We start from the raw sequence: 25,045 nt of genomic DNA, 5'->3' as shown, positions 1-25,045 counted from the left end.
TTCTTAATCTCCCTGTGCATCAGTGTCCTCATAGGTAAAATAGGGATCATAACAACACCTACATCAAAGGTTGTATTAAATTCGTTAATATATGCAAAGTAGTTTAAGAAGAATAATGCCTACCTTACAGTAAGCTCTGTATAAGTATTAACTACATTTTTACACAAGTGCTAGGTGTTGGGGGATGCAATGATGTCTTTTTCTTAATCCGGCTTTCAGTGGGGGAGGAGGAGAAAGATATTAAATAATTAAATGCAAATATGATAAGCATAAAATACAAAGTGGAAAACATAAAAGAACATAGAACCCAGGTGTTCCTTGTCCAGACCCCTAATAGCCTAAAAATCCATAGCAATGGGTGGGAAGCGGAGATCCTCCAGACCCTAGGTGGCGCTGCAACACCCCCACCCGCCCCAAGCTGGCCAGATAAAGGGAGATCGCAGGACGCGCTACACATGTCACGTGCCCTCGCATTTACCGCCCCGGCGTTCACTAGCTCTTCGCTCCACGTGACTCACTTCCTCGGAGATGATTGGTCTGTGCGAGGCACGTGGGCAGGGGTGGCTCGAGGCGGGGCGGGGCAGGGTGGGCGGAGGGGTGGGGCCGAGGGGCGGGGCTGGAGGGGGGTGGTTCGGCGCGGGGGCCGTTGGCTCCAGACAAATAAACATGGAGTCCATCTTCCACGAGAAAGTGAGTGTCCGCGTTCGGTGGGGAGCTGTCTGTTGTGCCGTGGCTGCGGTAGGGCGCGGTACAACCTCCTCCCGCAGAGCTGGCGGGGGCCCGATCGCCCCCATCCCAGCCTCGCCGGGCGGGGGAACTTCGTAGGGAGGGCAGCTTCACCGACGCCCCCACCGCACCCTCTGCCAAAGAGGCCGGTGCCCGAGGTGTCCGGGGCTCGGGACGCCCGGGCAGCTGGGAGGGAGTGAGGGCAGGGCCGGGGACACCACGGGGGCACGGGAGTGCGGTGGCACCGAATGGGTTAGCTTCCGCGCTTCCCTTCCACTTTCCGTGGTCTTCACTCTCCATTCCCTTCTCCCCCAGTCTCTCTAGGTTCTAGTTAGTCACCTCTTGGACCCTTCCCTCGACCCTCCCCAACTCCACCCCACTCCCTCAGTCCCACTTCTGGCAGAATTAACTTTTCCTCCTCTGGGCTCCTCTGTTCTATATTGGAACCTCCCATACACTTAGATCTCCGGGGTTGTGTTCTTGTCCTCCTGCACCGGGTCCCTGAGCCTCCCTAGGGCGGGGACCTTGGCTCGTCCCACGTAGGGCCTGACACTTGGGGAAGTGAGGTAGGAAATCCTGAGCGCCCCTGAACAGGGAAGTCGTCACAGGAGTTTTTGTTACGGGATGTGTAGGTTTCGTTTCTTTTGGTAGTTGCATCTTTCCGGATCAGGAGGCCAGCTTCCTTATTAGTTATCAGGACTAGACTGGAATAATTTTGTTGTCGTTCACCTAGCCTGTTTTGCTTTTACTCTTTAACGACCACGCACTTGAAGATACGATTGGTGGCATGTGGAGAAACAAGCTATTTGGGTGTGAGTGAAACCTTGCTCAGGACAACTTTGGCACATGATAGATACATTGTTTCATAATAGTTTCGTGTTTGGAAAGGATTGTCGGGGAGGCTTTTGTTTAGTAGGAGCAGCAGGGTTTGGTTTTGTTAAATACTTGTAAACGATCATTTATCCATTCACACAAAGCCATCAAAGACAAAAGAGACAGGATGGATCTAAACAAGTTGTTCAATGGAATGCTTTTCTTTATAGAAAACATTTTAGAACGTTTTGGCACTGGAGTAGACCAGTTTTTATGTTGGGGGGGGGGAGGAAGGACTCCTATAGTTACCACTAATCTTTTGACTTGATTGATGTGATTGATGAATCTTGGACAAGAGAAATTTAGTTGCCTGGCTAAGGAGATTGAATGAAGAGAACCCTCCATATACATATTTTTATTCCTAATTTTCAAAAGCTTTGGTATAGGACCAGATGTTTCAAATGGAAGACTTTAAACTTTTTCCACACCACCTCTTGAGAGTTACGTATTTTTACAGATATTGATTGACAGCCATTGGCAGTGTTGGGATAGTGAATTTCAGTGAAGGTAACTACTAAACCTGGGTGGTTTAGTACCTGGGTGCCAGCCTCATAAAAGTCTGCTTTTCCTGAAAGAAGTCACTCTCGATTATCAACATCTGTGTAGGCTTAAAGGTACTTACGGAATACATTTATCCTTATCAACTTATATGTACTTAACAGATGAGGGCTTTTGAAGTGTTTTAGGCATATTTCAAGAGTATGGAAAATACCTATAACCACAGGGCCCGTCGTGAATCTCATACACAGTCCATTCTGGGAATGTTTGAGCTTAATATGCCGTTTTTCAGCACCCTCCTTTCCCCGTCTGCCGCATACATATGACCTTTGTCAGAGCACCAGCGTTGGCCGTAAGGAAGCTGTGTATATAGAGATGCCTGCCTTGCAACTACTTCCTCTGGGAATGTTGGTTTCCCCATTTTCACAGTGGCGCCACCTTGAGTGCCCTTTGTTAAGTTAGGATGTAAACTTAACAGTTGTTCTGTGGTATATCCCCAGTGCCTAAGATGGTGCCTAGCACATAGTTGCTCAATAAATATTTAAGTGAATTAAGAGAGTTTCTTGATCTGAGATGTGTATGGTGGTAGTTATCTAAAAGAAACCATTTTTCTGTAAATATTTTAGGCTTTGCAGGTCACATACTGCCTCTCACATGTTCTTGTTTGTGTGTGGGTGTGTTACCCAACCATCTGAAGTCATAAAAACCACTCTTAGCCACCGGAGCAGGTTGTATTTGGCCTATTGGCTAGAGTTTGCCAAGCCCTAACAAACCCTTGTACTAAATGGCCACTAACTGCCCGGTGTTTTGGTGTTTGTTTTAGTTCTGATGTCTGCTTTCTGTCATTTCTGTTACCATTTCTATTGCTAACTGCTCTTGGTGTGGGCACAGTGCCATCCAAATTGGTACTTTTAATGTAAATTGAGAGTGTAGCCACACTTGTTTGGATTGTGTTTAAAATTAATGAAAATGCCAGAAGATGCTGAGCTTTGACTTGATGCTATTCATTTGGCCTTTTTGTGATTGTTGGTTTCTAGCTGTCTTTAGGATAGTGGAGGTCTAGGGACAACCCAATTCCAAATGAGTGGCTCGAGGAAGTAATAATAGCACAGACTTCACTTCTGCCTGAGTTTGAATCCCGGCTCTGCTATTTACAATCCATACGATCCTGAGCAAGTTACTCATTATCTCTCTGTGCTCCAGTTTCCTCCTCTGTGGTGTGAGGATAATGAAGTGTCTACCTCAGTTATAAACACTCGGAATGCTTCCTGGCACATGTACTATGGAAGTGCCGGCCATTGTTGTTACTCAGATACTTGTGTTTGCTGGACCTCGCCGTAGGGGGTGAGAGCTTAGCGTCACTGACATGAGATGAAGAAGTACTCATAGGTTGATTGTGTGGCACTTTAGGCTGATCCTGAGTGCACCTGAAGGTTTATGCCTGGTTTCCGTTGTAATCAGGAGTGTCTGTGGGAATTTGAACTCGTTGCAGGTTGGTCCCGAAGACTTTAAGGACGGTGAGAGAATGATTTGGTTACACTTACCCTCTGTGTAAGTGTATTTTATAAAACCCTCTGTGGTTTTATAAAATAACCTCGGTAAAGCTGAACATACAGATTGTTCATCCTCTGATCCCAATACAAGAAGTCTGGGCCTAAAATCATGGCATTTCAATGCTACTGAACTTTGACCATAGCACATATAAACTTCTATCCAACTTTGGTTAAAGCTCCATGAGGAAGACGTGGGTGGGGATAAATTGATGGGCTGGGAATGCATAATATTAGGTGGGGCCCTTGTACAATTTTTTTTTCTTTTTTTTTTTTGGTTCATGTAGAATTTGATTCACCTTGTTTAAAAAGTGATTTTAAATTTGGACTGAACAATTTGTTCTTTTCTTCTATTAAATCATATTAGAAGTACAGAACTTGCTATTTCCTGTGACAGTACAGTTTTACTTAGACAAAGTTTGATATCAAGTGCTTATTTTTTTGTACTTCAAAGCTAGGTTTTTAAATTATTTTACAGAGATCGAGCAGAGAATCGAGGCAGAGGGAGAGAGAGTTTTCCAAGCGTGGGACTCAATCCCACAACCCAAGCCAAAACCAAGAGTCAGCTGCCCAATTGACTGAGCTACCCAGTCACCCCAAAGCGAGTTTTTTAGAGAGAGAATTTTTTATTAAATAGTTGGCTTCACTATTTCAATATATGTATTAAATGTGACGACCACAGTTTGAGAGCACCAAACTGAGGCATGTAACCTGACAGCCAGACAGAAAATTTGCATTAGGACTGTTCCCAGAAAATCCGGTGTCTGGTGACCATAGTAGGAAGTTCTTGGGGCTCCTGGGTGGCTCAGTCGGTTAAGCGTCTGACTTCAGCTCAGGTCATGATCTGACGGTTGGTAAGTTCTAGCCCCACATCAGACTGTCTCTGTGCTGGTAGCATGGAGCCCCCTTTGGAACCTCTGTCTCCTCTCTGCCCCTCTCCTGCTTGCATGAGCTCTCTCTCTCTCTCTCTCAAAAATAAATAAACATGGGGTGCTCGGGTGGCTCAGTCATTTAAGGGACCAACTCTTAGTTTCAGCTCAGGTCATGATCTCACAGTTCATGAGTTTGAGCCCCACATCAGGCTCTGTACTGACAGTGCAGAGCCTACTTGGGATTCATTCTCTCTCTCTCTCTCTCTCTCTCTCTGCTCCTCCCCGACTCATGCGTGTGTGGCCTTTCTCTCTCTCTCTCTCAAAATAAATAAACTTTTAAAAAGTTAAGTACATAAATAAACGTAAAAAAAGGAAGCTCTCGATATGTGAAATACCTGTATCTTAGCAGAGTTGTTGTGGTTGTTATTTGAACTTTTTTAACTGTAACAAACACACGTTAAGGCTACACACACCATAAAATACAGCTCAGTGAGGTCTCACAAAGTGAACACATGTGTAAATAATTCTTAGATCAGGTAACAGAATATTTATTTGCTCCGCTTAGGCCTTCCTCCAGATACTGTCCCTCCACCCCACCTTCACCCTTGTGAGGGTGATCACTGTCCTGAATTCTAACGTCATAGATGAGTTTGGCCTGGTTTTGAGCTTTTATAAATGGCATCATCCAGCGGCTGCTCTTTGAATCTGTCTTCTTTAACGCTGATTCGTCTGTGTTGTTGCAGGTCGTTGTAGTGGATTCATTCTCATCGTCATATAGTTTTCCCTTGTGAAAAGAGCACAGTTTACCCATTCTGTGATGGGCATCTGGATGGTTCAGGGTGGGGCATTACCAGTAGTAGTGTTAGGAACATTTTTATATGTGTTTGGATGAATGTACGTTTACATTTCTGTTGTTGGCATTATGTACCTAAGAGTGGAATCGCTAGACCACAGGGTTCGTATATGTTAAGCTTTAGTAGATACTCCAAATAGTTTTCCAGAGTGGTTGTGCTAACTTACATGTCCACAAGTGGTATTTTGATGTCTCTAATCTCCAACATTTTAGCCATTTTGGAGAGCGTATAGTAGTAACATACTGCAGTTTTAATATATCATTCCCTGATGGTTGATGACGTTGAGCATCTTTTTGTCTGTTTGTGAATACTTGTTTGTCTTGCCCGTTTCTCAGTAGAATATAAGTAGGATGGCTGTGTATTCCTTCAGTTCACGTTGTATTGTTCAGAGGAAGTTTCTTTCTAGAGGTGGGAATACAGTAGAAGGAAAAAGAGGTGGAGACACTTTCTCTTGCACTATGTGGCTGTGACTTCAGGGATACTGTCTTCAGCTTCAAGATACTTCTATACCAAAATATGAAGATAAGCTTATCTTGGCCCCCTCCCTATCTTGCGCTCAGACTCTCTCAATGCTGCCTTCCTATTCCATTGCATACATATACCCTGTATCATTTTCTGAAGCTGAATTTTGTTCCTAGAACCAGGAGAAATATGTGTCTCACCAGGTGTTGCTCTTTGGAGTCACCAAAGAGTTCTGTGTCACTCTTGAGTGACAGAGCAAATCGTACAAGGTAAGACAGGCTGGGTTAAGGCATAGACTTTAGTGGAGGAAAGGAGAACTTAGAGGGTCAGGGTTAGTGGGAGAAGAAAGTATTCTCATCTTCTGCCATCATTCCACAGAGGGGTCTGTGTTCACAGGAAGGGATCTCCTTCACCAGTGAGTTTCCCTTCTTCCAGGGCAAGCATGGGAAAGTGACATTGTTGTGGGGAGCAGGGTGATAAGCAGACTGCTCAGGGCCAGGCAGCCGGGATTTATTTATTTTTTTAATTTTTTTTAATGTTTATTTATTATTGAGAGACAGACAGAGCATGAGCGGAGAGGGGCAGAGACAGAGGGAGACACAGAATCCAAAGCAGGCTCCAGGTGCTGAGCTGTCCGCACAGAGCCCGACACGGGGCTCGAACTCACAAACTGTGAGATCATGACCTGAGCCAAAGTCGGACGCTTAACCGACTGAGCCGCCCAGGCGCCCGAGGCAGCTCGGATTTACATTTGGGGTGCCAACTGTGTGAGGGCCAGCTGCCCAGCAGCTGAAGACCCTGGGGCCCATGGGAGGTTGTACTCCCTCCACCCCCCCCAACGATGCGAAGCCAGTGATGCCTCCTTGGATGCAGCCCTCCTTGCTGGCTTGCTCAGAAACGAGCTCCAGGTGTGGTTTGGGGAAGTTTTGCTTGTTGTACCTACTGCGTAGACATTTTGTGCAGAGCTCCCCGAAGAGAACCTTGGTTCGGTTGGCTACAGGTCTTCATTAACGTCGAGCAGGATCTTTCCTACCTGTATCAATTCTTGAGATACTTTTGTTCATTGATTTGAAACTCCTTGAATAAGCATTTAGATCGATAGATTATCTTCAAAAAAAATTTTTTTTAATGGTTATTTATTTTTGAAGGAGAGAGAGACAGAGCGTGAGCGGGGCGCCGGCAGAGAGAGGGGGAGACACAGAATCCGAAGCAGGCTCCAGGCCCTGAGCTGTCAGCGCAGAGCCTGACATGGGGCTCGGACTCAAGCTGTGAGATCATGACCTGAGCCGAAGTCAGAGGCTTAATCGACTGAGCCACTCAGGCCTCTTGATCGAGTAGATTATCTTGTTAAAAGAACACACATGTTCTAGGGATTAAAATTTCGCTTTCAGTGTTAGTAATTTTCCATGGAACCTCCAAAGAGATATATTTTAGGTACTGAAAATGAGAGGTGCTAATGTTTTTATAGAGTAGTTTCTAGTGAAATGTGAAATTTGGCATATTTGTAGAGAATGCTGTTTGTTTATATAAGTCATTCTCAAGTTTTTGATCGTAGAGCTAAATAATGGTAGTTTCCTTAATGGTAAAATTATAAAACGAGTGTTACATGAAAATTCAGGTACTTCCATAAATCATTGCTGTTGAAAGCCAAAAAGGCTCGGTTTGGCTGCGTTAGTGATTAAATTCCGCTTGAGAGGAAGATACCGTACAAATCTGTTCAGCAAATCACATTTGAATTTTTTCTTTTGAAAATATTAGCAAGAAGGCTCACTTTGTGCTCAACATTGCTTGAATAACCTATTGCAAGGAGAATATTTTAGCCCTGTGGAGCTGTCTTCCATTGCCCATCAGCTGGACGAAGAGGAGAGAATGAGAATGGCAGAAGGAGGAGTCACCAGTGAGGACTATCGCACTTTTTTACAGGTACTGACTTTCAACTCACCGAATCAGGTTCTGAAAAAATGTGGGTACCCTTTAGAAAAGGATGAAGCATTCTTCCTATGGGGATCTGACTTGTCGATTATAACTATGCTCTTGACTTCATAAACGGGACCGCGCAAGATGTTATTTTAAATATGCACACCAATGACGGTTTCTATCCTTCTCTCCCCACCCTCCACCCCCGCCTCAACGACCCATCCGAAATAAACAGCAGCCCTCGGGAAATATGGACGACAGTGGTTTTTTCTCTATTCAAGTAAGTGGTTAGAAGCATGTACTAAGGGCTGTTGATGTCCGGGCACTGATCGCGCTGAGGATGTGGTCGATACGCATCTCTTCTCACAGCCTTTCACGGTCACTGTAATGATGTGACCTTCAGCGGTCCTTCTAGTAGATTGTGTCTAAGAGTGTAAGATTATTAAAAAATAAAAATAAAGCCATAGAACACAAGGAAAAAACTGGGGGAAAAAAGTGTAAGATCATACTCTAGAGCACTAGATTTTTATAGAGATAAACATGAAAATTAAGATTGTAGAACCTTCATTTTAGAGTAGGGCGTTTTGAAAGAAGACTATGTAATTTACATTTGGATGCTGTTAACCGTAGTTCCGATAAGAGTATTTCAGACTTGCTACATCTTGGATAAATTTGAGAAAATGCAGCACCTCACTACCTTCCATTTAAATCCGCGTACCAGGACTGGATTCCTTTATTATGGTCTGTGGCTTTTGCTTTCTTTCTTTTTTTAAACTTTCGGCTCCCCTTGAATTCTGTGGGTGAATGTGTATGTACTTGATAGATTCTTTTGCCTTATCCATGGATCTTTCATTCTAACAGCCGGGAGGTATATCCAGAGTTCTTCCAGAAGCTCTCTCGAGGAGCCTGTTCCGTTCCCCTGTATTGTCCTCCTGGACCCCTCATTCAGTAGCCTCTCCGTCCAGCACTGCTCCACATGGGCGGTACCTGGTGAGAGCTGCCGCAGCGCTAGAGGAGGCTCGAGCGGGCCCTGCGCTTGCTGTTGCCTGTTTGTGCGACACTGGGACACTGGTCTTGGTGCCTATTCACGTCTGCCCCCTGCGTTGTGTTCACTGTTTATTTGTGCTAGCTGGCACCTGGTTCACTTGCTGCTCTGTTGGCTGCCTCGGAGGGCGGAGAGTGAATTTTCAGAAATGTCCTTTTTTTTCCCCCAGACAGTTGGAAGTAATCAGGCTTATTTATTTATTTTTACCTACGAATTACAAACCCATGATGGTAGTTCAAAGTCTGAAAGCTTCACTTTAAATTCCCAGGAAGAATCCATTTTTAATAGACAAAATTTTTATCACTACTGACATACCAGGTAGTGAGTTGAATATAACTTTTCTAAAGCAGGACCCGGAGCAGCCAGATTACTGTGTGTATATAGTGGACTACTTTTAAGAATAATACTTAGGGGCGCCTGGGTGGCTCAGTCACTTAGGCGTCCGACTTCGGCTCAGGTCATGATCTCACGGCTCGTGGGTTCGAGCCCCACGTCGGGCTCTGTGCTGACAGCTCAGAGCCTGGAGCCTGCTTCGGATTCTGTGTCTCCCTCTCTCTCTCTCTCTCTCTCTGCTCCTCCCCCGCTCATGCTTTGTCTCTCTCTCTCTGTCAAAAATAAATAAACATTGAAAAAAAAAAGAATACTGAGTAGAATATACATCTGGATTTTTGAGACAGTTTTATCTCGGAATTATGTGGTTCTCTGGAATGTTCCAGAAACCTAGTGTAAAAAGGACTCTTTCATAGGTACTTTTTTCTTTTATGGATTCAGTGATGTATTTATACACATACTTTTTAAAAAGCATAGCCTTCTAGGGAAAATTATGAAGTACAGTTGTTTATGCAACTAACACGGCTGCGCTACTTAATTTGGAATTGAATGGTTTAGCTCATGAAAAGTTGCTTTTTTTTTTTTTTTTTTAAATAGGTTATAAGCAATGCCTTGAAGGTTTGGGGTTTAGAACTAATTCTCTTCAACAGTCCAGAGTATCAGAGGCTCAGGATCGATCCCATGTAAGATTTTATTTTGCTCTTCCACATGGCTTTTTCTAAACTTGATTTTTAAAGTTATAATTTCTTAAAGAAGCAAAGCGTATTTTGAGTGCTTTTGTCTTGCTTGATGTTCCCTGTTTCATTCCCTCAGAGTTCGCTGTGACACCTTTTGGGGATGTCCGTGAACATCTGCCCATTAACTCCCCTCCTCCCTTCGGTGTCTGACAGCACAGAACTGATCCTTAAAGGGTGTGTGGTGCCATCATTCTTGCATGTGGCATCACTAACCTGCAGAGAGATTTCTACTGTTTGGGTTTTGGTTTTGGTTTTGTTTTTCATGCTATTTTGTAATTTCTCAAAATCTGTGATGCTTCACTGTAAGCACAATCCTAAACTATCATGTTTTATATAATACTTGCTAGTAGATAAACTAAATGAATGTGAACTCTGTTATTTCAACTTAATATTGTGTATGCATTTTTTTCTTTTTCTAGAAATGAAAGATCATTCATATGCAATTACAAAGAACACTGGTTTACAGTTCGAAAATTAGGAAAACAGGTAATGTTTCCCCTTTTGTCTTTTTTCTCATTTTGCCCTCCATTTGCAACTAAAATGTAAAGGATCGATAACTCACGGATGAAGAAATTTACCAGTAACGTGTGTGTATGGTACGGTTTTAATCTTAATGGAAATTTTCTATTTTCAAAGACAGTATCAGTTTCCCTTATAGGTTTATTTGTAACAACCATGCACAGTTGATGCTTGAACGACATGGGTTTGAACTACATGGGTCCACTTACACGTGGATTGTTTTTTACAGTACAGTACTATAAATATGTTTTCCTTCTGATCTTCCTTTTGTTTTTATGGTTTTCTTAGTAACATTTTCTTTCCTCTAGCTTTATTGTGAAAGTAAGTATATCATAGGTGCCTGATTGGTCGATAGAACATGCAACTCTTAATTTCAGGGTTGTGAGTTCAAGCCCCACTTTGGGCATGGAGCCTACTTAAAAAAAAGTATACAGTACATATGCGAAATGTGTGTTAACTGTTTTACATTAGCAGTAAAGCTTCCAGTCAACGGTAGGCTATTAGTACTGAGTTTTTTGAAGAGTCAAGCTATACGTGGATTTTCAGCTATGCCAGGGGTCAGCACCCTTAACCCCCCACGTTGTTCAAGGGTCAACTGTACAATTTAACTACATAAGAAAAGCTTTCTATTTAATACAGTACAGAAGGGGTCACTTTTAGTGAGTTTTTATGGGATAAAAATGTTCTTCCAGTTAACTATGACTTTATAGATTTGTTCTCGGCATACAGTAGTGTCATGAAGCCTGAAATAGCATCCAGCATGAATAAAAAGTTTTCAGTCATGTTTGCTTTAGCATATCAAGATTATCCACATTCCAAAATGTCATGTAATACATAAGGCTTCATAAAATCTATGCGGATATAATACGTACGTCTACATAAAACTCTATTTTTTTTAAAAGAACACAGAATGTGTCTTGAACAAGCCTTTCTTAAGATCAAGAAACGTACCTAAGGTGTTATTTTTTAAGATAATTACCAAAGATCTTTGGATACATGACACTATTTTGAAACAATTATGTAAAGTCCTTTTTAGGGGCGGCTGGGTGGCTCAGTTGGTTAAACATCTGACTCTCTATTTTGGCTCAGGTCATGGTCTCGCTTGTGTGGGTCTGAACCCCACATCGGGCTCTCCACTGATAGTGTGGAATTTGTTTGGGATTCTCTCTCTCTGCGCCTCCCCCCCATACACTCTTTCTGTCTCTCAAAAATAAATAAACTTAAGAAAAAAGCCCTTTTTATTAGAATTTTGAATCTTGGGGCGCCTGGGAGGCTCAGTTGGTTAAAGGGCCTACTCTTGGTTTCAGCTCAGGTCATGATCTCTCGGTTTCGTGAGTTGGAGCCCCTCGTCAGGCTCTGTACTGACAGTGCGGAGCCTGCTTGGGATTCTCGCTCTCTCCCTCTCCCTCTCTCTCTGCCCCTCCCCCATTCACACCGTCTGTGTCTCTCTCAAAATAAATAAACTTAAAAAAAAAAATGTTTTGAATCTTGGAAAGAGGAATATTAGAAATGGTCCAATATAAAAAGAAATGAACTTATTGATACGTTCAGCAACGTGGGTGAACCTAAAAATAATTATGCTGAGTGAAAGAAGCCAGATACAAAATACTATGTACTCTAAGTTTCCATTTGTATACAAGTCTAGAAATTGCAGACTAATCTGTAATGACAGCAGATTAACCAGCTGTTGCCTGGGGATGAGGAAGGTGAGGAGCAGTGAGAGAGGAGGACCACAAGGGCCCTGGAAACTCTCGGTGGTGGTGATGGTTTCTTGGGTGTACACATATGTTAAAGCTTCAAATTGAACATTTTTAAATATGTGCAGTTTCTCGCATGTCAGTTATAGCTCCACGAAACTTTTGGAAAATAAAATAATACGAAGCAAAAAGGAAAATGAAATCAAGAATGAGTGCACTGATTAAATCAATAAAAGATAATTCAAACATAGAAATCCTGCTATTATGTTTTAAGTCCTTTTAAGTCCTGTGACCCGATTATTTCTAAAGGTCCCTCCTGAGTTGTACAAAGAGCAAGTAAGGAGGTGCATTGCAGTAGAGGCTGACCTGAGTGGGGGTCAGCTCCAAGGAGAAAGCAGAGAGGACACTGCCGAGATTATTTAACCATCAGCTTTTATTTATATCTTTAAAAAATTATGATCAAGTATTCTTTACCTTTCCTGTATAATCATTGGATTTTTTTTTTTTTAAGATCTGAAGACTTAGGTTCCAGAAGTTCCTTTGGTGATTTGCATGTAAACTTGCATCGTTATTCTGAGAGATTTTACAAGTTTTAGTTTGAAATTGAATTTTCACATTTTAAATTACTTAATCTTTTATAAATACAAGAAATGTCCAATTTTAACTTACTATATTTGGCTCTAATTTATATTTTTGTTTACAGTTATGTTTTTCACTGTACACTCTTTTGTTAAAGGTCCTTGTATTATGAAAAAGATGCCTGGAAACGTTTTTTTTCCTATATATATTTTTTTAAATTCCAGTATAGTTAACATACAATGCTATATTAGTTTCAGATGTACATGTAAGTGATTCAGCAGCTCTGTACATGACTCAGTGCTCATTACAGTGAGTGCACTCTTGGTCCCCTTCACCCATATAACCTGTCCTCTACCCACCTTCCTCTGATAACCACCGGTTTGTCTTCCGTCGTTAAGAGTCTGTTTTTTGGGGCGCCTGGGTGGCTCAGTCGGTTAAGCATCCAACTTCGGCTCAGGTCCTGAGCTCACAGTTCGTGAGTTCGAGCTCCGTGTCAGGCTCTACGCTGACAGCTCAGAGCCTGGTGCCTGCTTTGGATTCTGTGTCTGTCTCTCTCTCTATCCCTTGCCTGCTCACACTCTGTCTCTCTCTCCCTCAAAAATAAATAAACATTAAAAAAAAATTTTTTTTAAAGAGTCTGTTTTTTGGTTTGTCTCTTTTCCCTTTGTTCCTTAAATTCCACATATGAGTGAAATCCTATGGTATCTGTCTTTCTCTGAGTTACTTCACTTAGCCTTATACTCTCTAGATCCATCCGTGTTGTTGCAAATGGCAAAATTTTAATTCTTTTTTATGGTTGAATAATACTCCGTTGAGAAAGAGAGAGAGTGAGAGCGTGTGTGTGTATCTCCTATCTTCTTTATCCGTTCATCTATTGGTGGACGCTTGGGCTGCTTCCATAATTTGGCTGTTGTAAATAATGCTGCAGTAAACATAGAGGTGCATATGTCTTTTCGAATTAGTGCTTTTATTCTTTGGGAAAATACCCAAGTAGTGGAGTTACTGGATCGAAATGTAGTTTTATTTTTAATTTTTTTGAGGAAACCCCATACTGTTTCCATACTCCATACTGTTTGCATTCCCACCCACGGTGCAGGAAGGTTTCTCTTTCTCCACATCCTTGTCAACACCTGAGTCTTGTGTTTTTGATGTCAGCCATTCTGACAGGTGCGAGGTGATACCTCATGGTGGTTTTGATTTGCATTTCCCTGATGGTGAGTGATGGTGAGCATCTTTTCATGTGTCTATTGGCCATCTGGGATGTCTTCTTTGGAGAAATGGGTGACTGGAAAAGTATTATAATCTCTGTCAAAATCCAGGAAAAGTAGTTGGTCACGACGCTGACAGTAACTTTGGAAACTTTTGTATCTTGTGGGTTACATTAGGAATCCTATAAGATAGTGACTAAGTGCTTTTAATTACATGTGACAGTGGCTCAGTGATCCTTGTAAAATCATTTGGCGGTTTTGAATTCCCTTCCTGGAATGTCTACTTTTCTCACAGTTGGAATCTTTTGGCCAAAATTACCAGCAGTGGGAAGACTTTGTGTTGGTTTCATTTTTCTTCAGTATAATGTGATTAGGGTTTTGTTGGGCTGCTACTTTGAAAAAAGATTTGATTATACCTATCAATAAAGATACTTTAAAGTAGTATCAATTTCTGTACTCTTTTTTGGGGTGGGAGATACAAAGTTTATGACTTAAAGCAAAATTTTATTTTATTTTATTTTTTTTAATTTTTTAATGTTTTATTTATTTTTGAGACAGAGAAACAGAGCATGAGCAGGGGAGGGGCAGAGGGAGAGGGAGACACAGAATCTGAAGCAGGCTCTAGGCTCTGAGCTATCAACACAGAGCCCGACGCGGGACTCGAACTCACAAACCGTGAGATCAGGACCTGAGCCGAAGTCAGCCACCCAACCAACTGAGCCACTCAGGCACCCCAAGCAAAATTTTATTTTTAATTAAAAAAAAATTTTTTTTTTTAATGTTTATTTATTTTTTGAGAGAGAGAGACACAGTATCCGAAGCAGGCTCCAGGCTCTAAGCTGTCAGCGCAGAGCCCAACGCAGGGCTCAAACCCACGAACCATGAGATCAGGACCTGAGCCGAAGTCGGATGCTTAACTGACTGAGCCACCCAGGCACCCTGCAAAATTTTATTTTTAAAACATTTAATACTGGTAAATCTGCAACATTTATTTCAGTTTTTAAAAATCATATTATTAAATTACTTTTTAAAAATCTTGGTTTGACATGTTTTCAGTGTTTAGATAGCCTTAGTAAGTTTAGATGGGTTGTATTTATTCTTAACATATGGAACTTCCCTATTACTTATAATGTACATTAACTTAAATACTTAAAATTTTTTTCCAGTGGTTCAACTTGAATTCTCTCTTGACGGGTCCAGAATTGATATCAGACACATACCTTGCACTTTTCTTGGCTCAATTACAACAGGAAGGTAAATAAAGACTGAAATTTTTATAATATTGTCTTTCAAAGTAGCTTAATAAAACCAGCTCTATTAGATGTAAGTATAACAATACTGTTTTTATGGCAGGGGCAGTGCAATCATCTTTATGTTTTTGTTGGTGAACTTTAATCTGTGATTTGGATGATACTATCCATCCAGTTAGAGTTTTCACGGACACTTGGCCCTCCCCTGAGGTTGCTCCTGCCTTAGCAACCCCACGAAGTAATGGCTCTTGTTCCTTCCAGACCCCATGGACTCCATGGCCAGGCGTGGTGGGTGGGGGTATTCTTCTTGCTTCTTGCTTCTTCAGGCCACTGTTCTTACCTAAAGACTCCAGCTTCTCTAAAATACCTGGCACGAGAGTAAACTCTACCTCCTGCTCTTTTCCATTCACCTGTGATCCTCTTTTTCCATGGAATATTTTAGGGTCTGATTCACTGTTTTCTCTCAACTTGAACTCTTCATCATTGTTAGTGATTTCTACATCAGAAATCCATCCGGTTCCATATCGTTTTATTTTCAAAGACCAGTTTTTTCATCTTGCCTTTGCTATTACCAACAACGGTATCACCTTCAAATCCCAATTACAAGCATTTTAGTCTTTGACAATTGCCTATCTTTATACCATATTTTCTCTGTTTTCTGCATCCAACAAGTCTTTAAACCCTACCCAAACATTCCCCTCATATCCTTACTGCCTGTCTGACCCTGCTTATTTCTGTAACCCATCATTATAATCAATCTGATGCGTTTCTCCACTCCTCTTTCCTTCGCTCTATTATACTTTCATGACGAAATGCCAGCCCTGGTTAAAACTAGATCTTGGGCTTGTCCATTCCTGCATCAGAGCAGCTGAACATAGCTACATAAAATGGGGTGACTGATTTTGCTTTAAATTTATGATGACAAATTTCAAATGATCCTTTAGGGCTACTTGACCTTGCTACTGTGTTTTCATAGTAAGGTCACTTGCCACTCTCCAAGATGGTTATTTTCCAGTTCCTCTCTTCAAATCTCTAACCACTCACCTCTTCCTGACCCCTAGCTATGACCTTCCTTTGTATTCTGACAAAACAGAAACAATGAAAAGAGGGGCACCTGTGTGGCTCAGTTGGTTGAGCATCCGACTTCAGCTCAGGTCATGATCTCAAGGTCTGTGAGTTCAAGCCCCGCGTCGGGCTCTGTGCTGACAGCTCGGAGCCTGGAGCCTGCTTCGGATTCTGTGCCTTCCCCTCTCTCTGCCCCAACCCACTCGCATTCTGTCTCTGTCTCTCTCAAAAATAAATAAACATTAAAAAAAATTTTTTTTAAATAAGCAACAAAAAGAGAACTCCATCTTTATGCCAGTCTATCAACGTGCCTGTATCCCAGCCTGTGCATTGAGCCTATTAAAATAGGTGAATTGTCCCCTGCTCCTGACCAAGACCAGCCTGTCCACTTTGGGGCTATATCCCAGTTCCTCTCACCTATTCAGGATCTTTGCTCTTGCTTTTGTCTTTTCTACTTGCCTGCATGGTCACTGTCCCCCTCTTTCTGTATTACTCCTATCAGCAGAGAAATAAGAAAAAGCTTCTCTTTACTCCAGGAAAGGCCAGCTGCCTCCCATTTTTATTTTCTCCTTAGAGTCCCCTCTAGTGTGTTGTCTCCTGTTCTTGAACTCATTCCAGTTACATTGTCATAGCCAACATTTCACCAAAAAGTTGCCTTCTCAATTCATCAGTGACCTCCACATTTGTATTCGGTTCTCAGTCTTCTTTTTATTTGACCTCATCTTGAGGGTGGAGTGGAGTATACCCTCATGTAGAATAGAACAAAACTTTTTCATTGAAAATTTCAAACAAATAAAAAGTAGAGAAAATAACGTGATGAATTCTCATGTCCCCTTTACCCAGCTTGAACGGTTATCTCATGGTCAATCTTATTATACACATTTCCTTCCCCTGCTAATTTTGAGCATCTTATTTTCTCTGCAAATTTTTTAAAATTAAAACTTTTAAAAGCAAACACTCTTAAATATATATGTGTGTGTGTATGTGTGTGTGTATGTATATAAATATATGTATATCCACAGTACTATAAGCACGCAAAAAAATTGAGCCACAGTGCTTTAATAACATCAAATATCCAGTCTGTTCCAAATCTCCAGTCTCCTTGGTTGTGTCTTAGGATTTTTACAGTTTAACTAGGTTGAAATGAGTTTCACTAATTGCATTCATTGATTGATGTTTTCCAAGTCTAACTGTAGGTTTCCTTACATCTTTTTCCCCCTTGATTTTATTTATTTATTTATTTATTTATTTATTTAGAAGAAAATGGGTTGGGGTGCCTGAGTGGCTTGGTCAGTTGAGCGTCCAACCCTTGATTTTGGCTCAGGTCATGATATCATGGTTAGTGGGTTCGAGCCCTGCGTTGGGCTCTGCACTGATGGTATGAAGCCTATCTGGGATCTTCTCTCTCCCTCTCTCTCTCTCTCTCAAAATAAATAAACTTATAAAAGAAAAAAAAAAAGAAACTGGGTCATTTGTTCTTCCCCACACTCTGAATTTTGCTGATTACATCTTTATTTTGCTCTGAGCCCTGAATACCCAACAATCTGGTCTTTAGAACTGAGGCTTAATCAGATTCAGGTTGATTTGGGGGCAGGGTGGGGAGACCGTGGAAAACTTCACAGATGGGGTGACACTTGACATCTGGTTGGCTCTCTTTTTGTGTTTTGAGCAACCACTGATGATCGGTGCCTGGATCGATGATTTCATTCAGGGTTGCAAAATGGTGGTGTTAGATTCCCATGATGTCTTCACATATTCGCTGCATACTTTTATACAAATAAACTTTCATTAGTTATTTGGTTCTCCTGAAGTATAGTTCATATAGGAAAAGCAGAATAAATATTCTTCCGTTTTATAGGTTTTTAAGATGAGTTGGTTTCATAGTGCGCTTCCTCCAAAGATAACCAGTTAGCAAAATAAAAAAGGGGGAGGCACGTGCGTGGCCCAGTCAGTTGAGTGTCCGACTTCCGTTCAGGTCATGGTCTCGCAGTTGGTGGGTTGCAGTCAGTGGGTCCGAGCCCCACATCAGGCTCACTGCTGTCTGCACGGAGCCCACTTTGGATCCTCTGTCCCCATCTCTTTACCCCTCGCCCATGCACGTGCGCTCGCGCTCTCTCAAAAAAAAGTTAAAAACATTCAGAGATAACCTGTTATCTCTGTTATCTCTGTTACCTCCAACAGAGAAACCTGTTGGAGGTTTTGATTTGTGATGGTAAACTAATCCATCAAAACGTAGTTCGTGTGTTTCAGTCCATTGTGATTATTCATATCAATACTCAAATTGTGCCACTTGCATGAGGGGGTACCTTTTGAAATTGACTCCTCAGTTTCTGAAATGACCACTGTAGCTTTTTGAAGGCTTTTTTTCTCATAAGACAAGATGTTTCAGGCTTACCTTGTATGTTGCTTGCCTTAACTTTTAATAATGATGTGTAAAGCTCAGTCTGGGTACTAGCGTGCTTATTGCTGCTGGGTTGGTTGTCAGTTGTTCTTTCCAATTCACATTCAGGGTTATAGTAGTTTTACTTCTTTGATATCATATTCTAGTATGTTTTTTCTTTCATGCCTAAACTTCTGTTCCTAAGTATATCCTTCCTTTTCGAAACACTATCCACACTTGGCTTCCAGACCACTATGCTCTGGTTTTCCTCCTATTTCATTGGCTTCTTCTTTCAGATTTCCTTTTGTGGATCTTACTCTTGCCAATTTCTTATGGTTGGAAGTGACCTAGAGACAATCCTTGGACAATTTCTTGATTATGGGCTGTCCTATTATTATTTTTATTTTGCTATCCTGTTATTTTAAATATCATCTCTAGGGGCGCCTGGGTGGCTCAGTCGGTTAAGCGTCCAACTTCAGCTCAGGTCATGATCTCACGGTCCGTGGGTTCGAGCCCCGTGTCAGGCTCTATGCTGACAGCTCGGAGCCCGGAGCCTGCTTCAGATTCTGTGTCTCCCTCTCTCTCTGATCCTCCCCCGTTCATGCTCTGTCTCTCTCTGTCTCAAAAATAAATAAACATTAAAAAAAAATTTAAATATCATCTCTAAATAAAATCTATATGCCCATAATTCCTAAACTTTTATCCTCTGCCTACACATCTACCCTGAACAGCCAGACTCCTAGCTTTGATGTCTCCACTCGGGAAGCATTTCAAACTGAACATGTCTGGAAAAAATTTATATCTCTTTTCCCTATATATGTTGTCCCTCAGGTTTTCTGTTTTGGTAAGGTTCTGTCTTCTTGCACTCTGGTTCCTATACGTTATATTGATAAAGCAGCCCAGAGTGCTTTTTAAAAAGTGTAACGCATATTACAGCACACCCTCTTACCACCCTTTGGTGTCTTCACTGGCATATGTCTTAAATAAAACCAGAGGTATTTACTGTGCCACCTAACCAAGGCTGAGTGTCTGTTCTTCATGATGCTCCTCACGGACTGCCATGGTGCTGACACATTTACTTTAGGGTCTAGAAACAATTTTACTGGCGTACAACGTTCTAGACCATCTGAACTCTGAGCACATTTGTTCTTGTTTAAATAAAGTATATTAATCGTATTATGTCTTGTTGAAAAAATAAATATTAATGTGCTGTTTTGTATTTTTTCCATTAATAGTTCTTTTGTTCTTTGTTTCATTATCTTTTAATACTCACAAAAGATATCCAGTAATAAGTACCAAAGCTTAAGAAAAATTTATGGTAGAAAAGCTTAAATTGATCACAATGACTTAGGTATAGTCTACCCATGTTCATTTTTTGTGTAGAAGATTTAGCTGAGAAAACTCTGGCTTTCTAGGATGACATTTATAAAAAATTCACTGAATCAGTATAATTCTTTGAAAATATGAACCACATCATCAATACTTTGGCTAGATTTTGAGCATTGGTTTCCCAGCTCCTATATTCAGCAAGGAGGGGTGTGTGTGTGTGTGTGTGTGTGTGTGTGCGTGTGTGAGAGAGAGAGAGAGAGAGAGAGAGAGAGAATGAATGTGTCGGGGGGGGGCAGCTATTTCTATAGATTGTTCGTTTTACCCGTATTTCACATTATTACACACATCTGCGTGTGTCCTCACCACAGCCCTCTGAGGAAGGTACCGTTATCATCAGTTTAATGGTTGTATACACCAAGACATAGCTGGGTAAAGTAATTTACCAGAGACCATGGTTGGTCTTGGAATTGGAAGAGCTAGGACAAAAACCCTGACAATCTGATTCCGAATTCCTTGCTCTTCCCCACTCCTTCACCCGCCTCTCCGATACCATTTAGTGAGCAGACTATGTGGTCACACACTGTTTTGGTAGGGGCCCTTTGTTTACATTATGCCATTTATTTCTCACAGTCACTCTGTGAGATGGCTGTTCCCATCTTACAGACCAAGGAAGTGGCCCAGAGGCTTTCAGTAGTTTGTCTGAGATCAGCGAGAGTCGGGATTTGAACCCAGGTCTTCCTCACTCTTGAACTTGTGTTCTTCCCACTAGACTGTGCTGCCTTTCTATCTGCTATCATTTTAAATCTATTTTTAATCTCTTACTGGCTGTTTTCGTTTATTTTTGCCTTTTTTTTTCTTTTTAGGTTATTCTATATTTGTTGTGAAGGGTGATCTGCCAGATTGTGAAGCTGACCAACTTCTACAGATGATCAGGGTCCAACAGATGCACAGACCAAAACTCATTGGAGAAGAGTTAGCACAGCTGAAAGAACAGAGGTGAGATGAATGCTGCAGTAGGGAGTATATGATAGTAATTCATATTTCATTATAAGAATTACATGTTCTTCCTTCCTTCCTTCCTTCCTTCCTTCCTTCCTTCCTTCCTTCCTTCCTTTTCTTCAAGACTTTATTTTTTTAAGCAATCTCCATACCCAGCATGGGGCTCGAACTCACAACCCCAAGATCAAGATCATGCTCTACTGACTGAGCCAGCCAAGTGCCCCAAGAATAACGTTTTCCTGCTTACACTGAATGTGTGGTCCTTTTATTGTTGGTGATTTTTTTAGACCTTTTATATTTTTAGTGAAGTCTATTGGTCCAAACTTGAATTGACTATTTGAATTACTTTATTTACTTAGATGCACAGCACAGCACAGTCATTAGGTTGTTAGATTATCTGCCAGAAAATGTGTAATTTTTGACTTCTATAAAATCTTTGGGGACCCCTTTGGCTCAGTTGGTGCAGCATGCGATTCTTGATTTTGGGGTTGTAAGTTCAAGCCCCACATTGGATATAGAGGTTACTTAAAAATAAAATCTTTTTAAAAAAATTATTTAAGAAATGTTTTGGTTTATAAATATTTCTGTTTTATCTAAAATAGAAGACTGGTCTGCAGTTACCATCAGTGTTATTGTTCTTTAGAGTTCAGAAAACAGATCTGGAACGAGTCTTAGAAGCAAATGATGGGTCAGGCATGTTAGACGAAGATGAGGAAGATTTGCAGAGGGCTCTGGCACTGAGTCGCCAGGAAATCGACATGGAAGATGAAGAAGCAGATCTCCGCAGGGCTATTCAGCTCAGTATGCAAGGTACAGACATTCGGCCGCACCTTCATTTGTTGTTGAAGGATTGAGTCAGATCATCTTTAGTTCCCCCGGAAGTCAGTGTACTGTTGGTAGAAGTTCTTTGACAATTACTCTAGAAGCAGTGACTATGGACATACGACAATCAGCTGTTTTGGTTTTCTTGTAATGTAAATACCTTTTAACAACCTAAGTTGTATTAGGATTGGATATATTTTTAGTCTGGTTTTTCCGTTTGGTCAAAAAACTGTAGTAACAGAACAATAATAACCTGAGGTTAATCTTTGTGGGCAAAAGTGGGGGGGGGGCTGGGGGGGGGCTGGGGGGGTTGGGGGGGGCTCTTACCCAGACTTGCTATTTTGTAAATGTATGCTGTTGGATACAAAAGGCCTGGGCAGAAAATATTTCAAAAGTGTAACACTTAGTGGCCATGTACCTTACAGCATAAGCCCACTTCATGGACCCACCGTGATAGTGACATAAACTCACTAGCAGAGGAGAGTGAAGATGTCTCCCCTCGGGAATCCAGGCAGCGGGAGTTGTCTGGCAGGTAGCTCAAAGAGCTTACTGAAAAGTATGTGTGGTTTTTTGGCAGTTTTGTTTTCATCTAATTAATGTGGAAATTTGCCTTCTCTTTTCTTTCTTTTTTTTTTAACCTTTATTTTTGAGAGAGTGAGAGAGAGACAGAGTGAGCGCAGGGGAGGAACAGAGAGAGGGAGACACAGAATCTGAAATAGGTTCCGGGCTCTGAGCTGTCAGCACAGAGCCCAGTGCGGGGCTTGAACCCACGAACTGTGAGATCATGACCTGAGCCAAAGTCAGACACTTAACCGACTGAGCCACCCAGGCGCCCCAAGCCTTCTATTTTCTTAATGAGATGATTCAATGGGATTTCTTAAATACCTAAATAAAATTGAGGTTCCATTACTGTGAAGATTATCCTTTTTATCCTGTGTGTTGTCCTGAACTTCTCACACCTCCTGGCACAGCTCGGAGTGCTTCATCTGTGCGGTCCCATTTTTGATTAGTAGAGTCCTGCTGGATTAGCCCAGTAATGGACAGACAACAGCTCTTTATAATTTTAGATATTTTTGTGTCATTTGCTTTTCTTCCCACCTCATTTCACAATCTTGGCAGGATCTCTGGGACACACACTTGAGCTGTTACAGCATGCAAGTATCGTAGGAGATCGGAATATAGAGAATGGGTTTACAGTCACCCACTTCTCGTTGCTTCTCGTTGAAAGTGCTGGGGCATTTCTAGTAAGTTAAAGAGGGCAACACAAGTGTGGTGTTGATGGCTCTCCCTAATGGGTTGGCTGTTGGACTCACATCCTTACGTCCACTATGTCACAGATGGGTGTGGACACAGGTTATATTTGAACTGCCTTATTCAGATTTGTCCATGAGACTTTCTTCTAGTTACAACATAGCACAATATTTTTAAGAAAAAAACTTTTTTGAAAGCTTGCTCAAAAAGCATAAACATAGCATCGCTTGAATTGGTAAATAAAATGATTGCTTTTTTTGTTCTGTTTTCTTTTCAGGTAGTTCCAGAAATGTGTCCCAAGATATTCCACAGACATCAGGTACACATCTTACTTCAGAAGAGCTACGGAAGAGAAGAGAAGCCTACTTTGAAAAGTAAAGTAGTTGGTACAATATTAAAATTGCATATTTAACGTGTACTTTGTCTGTTTTGTCTGCAATCTCTACATACAGAGCTTTGGCTTAAACTATTTTACTTAAGATTCTCTCCTTTTAAAAGATTGGTTACTACCTGAACCCTGTGAACATCTGAGTTTTGTTTTGTTTTTAATTTATAGCTAATAAACTGAAATGATACGTAGTTTTAGGGAAAGTCTTTGCCTCAATACTAATTATAGGGTTTATATGAAATAGGGTGAAGGAAACCCAGTCAAATGTAAGTCATCAAACGAAAATGGAATTGGACCAAAGCAAGAACAATGCCTTTGGATGTGCTTCTTGGTGACCTGAGCAACCTTGCAAAGTTCTGCTGTCAGTTAACAGGGAAAACAGCACTGTGGTCGGGGAGCACACGCCCAGATACAGACGGTGGTTACTTGTTGTTCTTACTGCCACTTCAGGGGTTACCGCGGGCCTGTCCGCATCAGGGCCATGGGGCAAACCGTAAATCCTAAAACCTAAATCTGTCAGTGCTCTCAAACCAGAAAATAAAAATTATCATCCTTTCCAGTAACTACCATTCACAACTCGTCTTCCCTTTTTCTTTTTTTAATGGGGGAAAAAAAAAGAGGTTACAAGGTAGTATTTAGAGAGACTGTGCAGATCCTCGGATCCCAGGTCAGAAACCAAAAGTCCAGCAGCTGAATCTGGCCTGTTCACTGTATTTCATCAATTCTGAGATGTATGTATTTTCACAGTTCAACATCTCTATAATCGAGAAGCGTCTCGCAATCCTAATTGGCAGTATTAGTGGGAGCTGAAATAGTGGAGCATTATGATGGTGTAATGAAGATAATATTTACCTTGTTTTCTGTTTTGTTTTGTTTTTTTAAGTTACAATCAGAAGTATATGAAGGAAAGTTCTGATCAACTGACATCCTCTTAATGTGAGATATTTCTAGTCTTTATTCAGCGATAGGTTAATGGATTTAATTATATATAAAATTTCAAAATTGTACTTATTAGTGCTTTTCACTTCCTTTCAAATTTTAAAGTGAACTTTTAAATTCTTTGATTATGATAAACTTCAAATATCTATAAACGTAGAGAAACCAGCATAATGAACCCGTTTACCCATTGCTCGTGTTTAACAAATGCCAGCACGTGGCCAGGCTTGGTTTTCTGTGACCCCATCTCTCATGCATTCCACTCTCCCACCCCCAAGCTGGGATTATTTGGTAACAGATCTAAATTATTGTATCATTTCATCCATTTTTTTTTAATATTGCCAAATGCTGTCGTCACACTGTTAATAATTATCATATGATAATTATTAATCATTCTGTCATGTCATCAAATGTCTAGTTAGTGTTAAAAAATAACTTAAGGGGTGCCTGGCTGGCTGAGTCAGTGGAGTATGCGACTCCCATGTTCAAGTCCCATGTTGGGTGTACAGATTACTTAAAAATAAAATCTTAAAAAAAAAAAAAGTGAAACTAATTAGATAAAAACTTACATTTGAGAAAATTTATTTTAAGATATATCAAAATCAAACAATCCTGACTTTTGGTGTGCCTGGGTGGCTCAGTCGGTTGAGCATCTGGCTCTTGGTTTCAGCTCAGGTCATGATCTCACAGTTTGTGGGTTCAAGCCCCTTGTTGGGCTCTGTGCTGAAACATAAAGGAGCTTGCTTTAAATTCTCTCT

At 41.2% G+C, this 25,045-nt stretch overlaps 1 protein-coding gene across 7 annotated transcripts in view; it reads left to right on the top strand.

Annotated features, from left to right (window-relative positions):
- The first annotated feature begins 608 nt into the window (after positions 1 to 608).
- Positions 609 to 25,045, top strand: part of ATXN3 (ataxin 3) — a 38,147-nt gene continuing 13,710 nt past the window's right edge. For 2 of the 7 annotated variants that reach the window (XM_053889716.1, XM_019462077.2), the window contains exons 1-9: positions 609 to 690; positions 7,594 to 7,758; positions 7,988 to 8,032; positions 9,725 to 9,810; positions 10,284 to 10,350; positions 15,034 to 15,121; positions 20,755 to 20,887; positions 21,534 to 21,700; positions 23,241 to 23,337. In XM_053889716.1, the coding sequence (XP_053745691.1) occupies positions 667 to 690; positions 7,594 to 7,758; positions 7,988 to 8,032; positions 9,725 to 9,810; positions 10,284 to 10,350; positions 15,034 to 15,121; positions 20,755 to 20,887; positions 21,534 to 21,700; positions 23,241 to 23,337 (872 nt within the window). In that variant the 5' untranslated portion in view covers positions 609 to 666. Of the gene's footprint in view, positions 691 to 929; positions 1,537 to 6,011; positions 6,105 to 7,593; positions 7,759 to 7,987; positions 8,033 to 9,724; positions 9,811 to 10,283; positions 10,351 to 15,033; positions 15,122 to 20,754; positions 20,888 to 21,533; positions 21,701 to 23,240; positions 23,338 to 23,595; positions 23,915 to 25,045 lie in introns of those variants that run through there. The other 5 variants (XM_053889721.1, XM_053889717.1, XM_053889718.1 and 2 more) reach the window with 4 other exon arrangements.

The sequence above is a fragment of the Panthera pardus genome, unplaced genomic scaffold (genome assembly GCF_024362965.1).
Source record: "Panthera pardus isolate Hobbes unplaced genomic scaffold, ASM2436296v1 HiC_scaffold_24, whole genome shotgun sequence".
NCBI classification, from domain to species: domain Eukaryota; kingdom Metazoa; phylum Chordata; class Mammalia; order Carnivora; family Felidae; genus Panthera; species Panthera pardus.
Note: the sequence above shows the minus strand (reverse complement) of the source record. Positions and strands in the feature narration are given on the sequence as shown.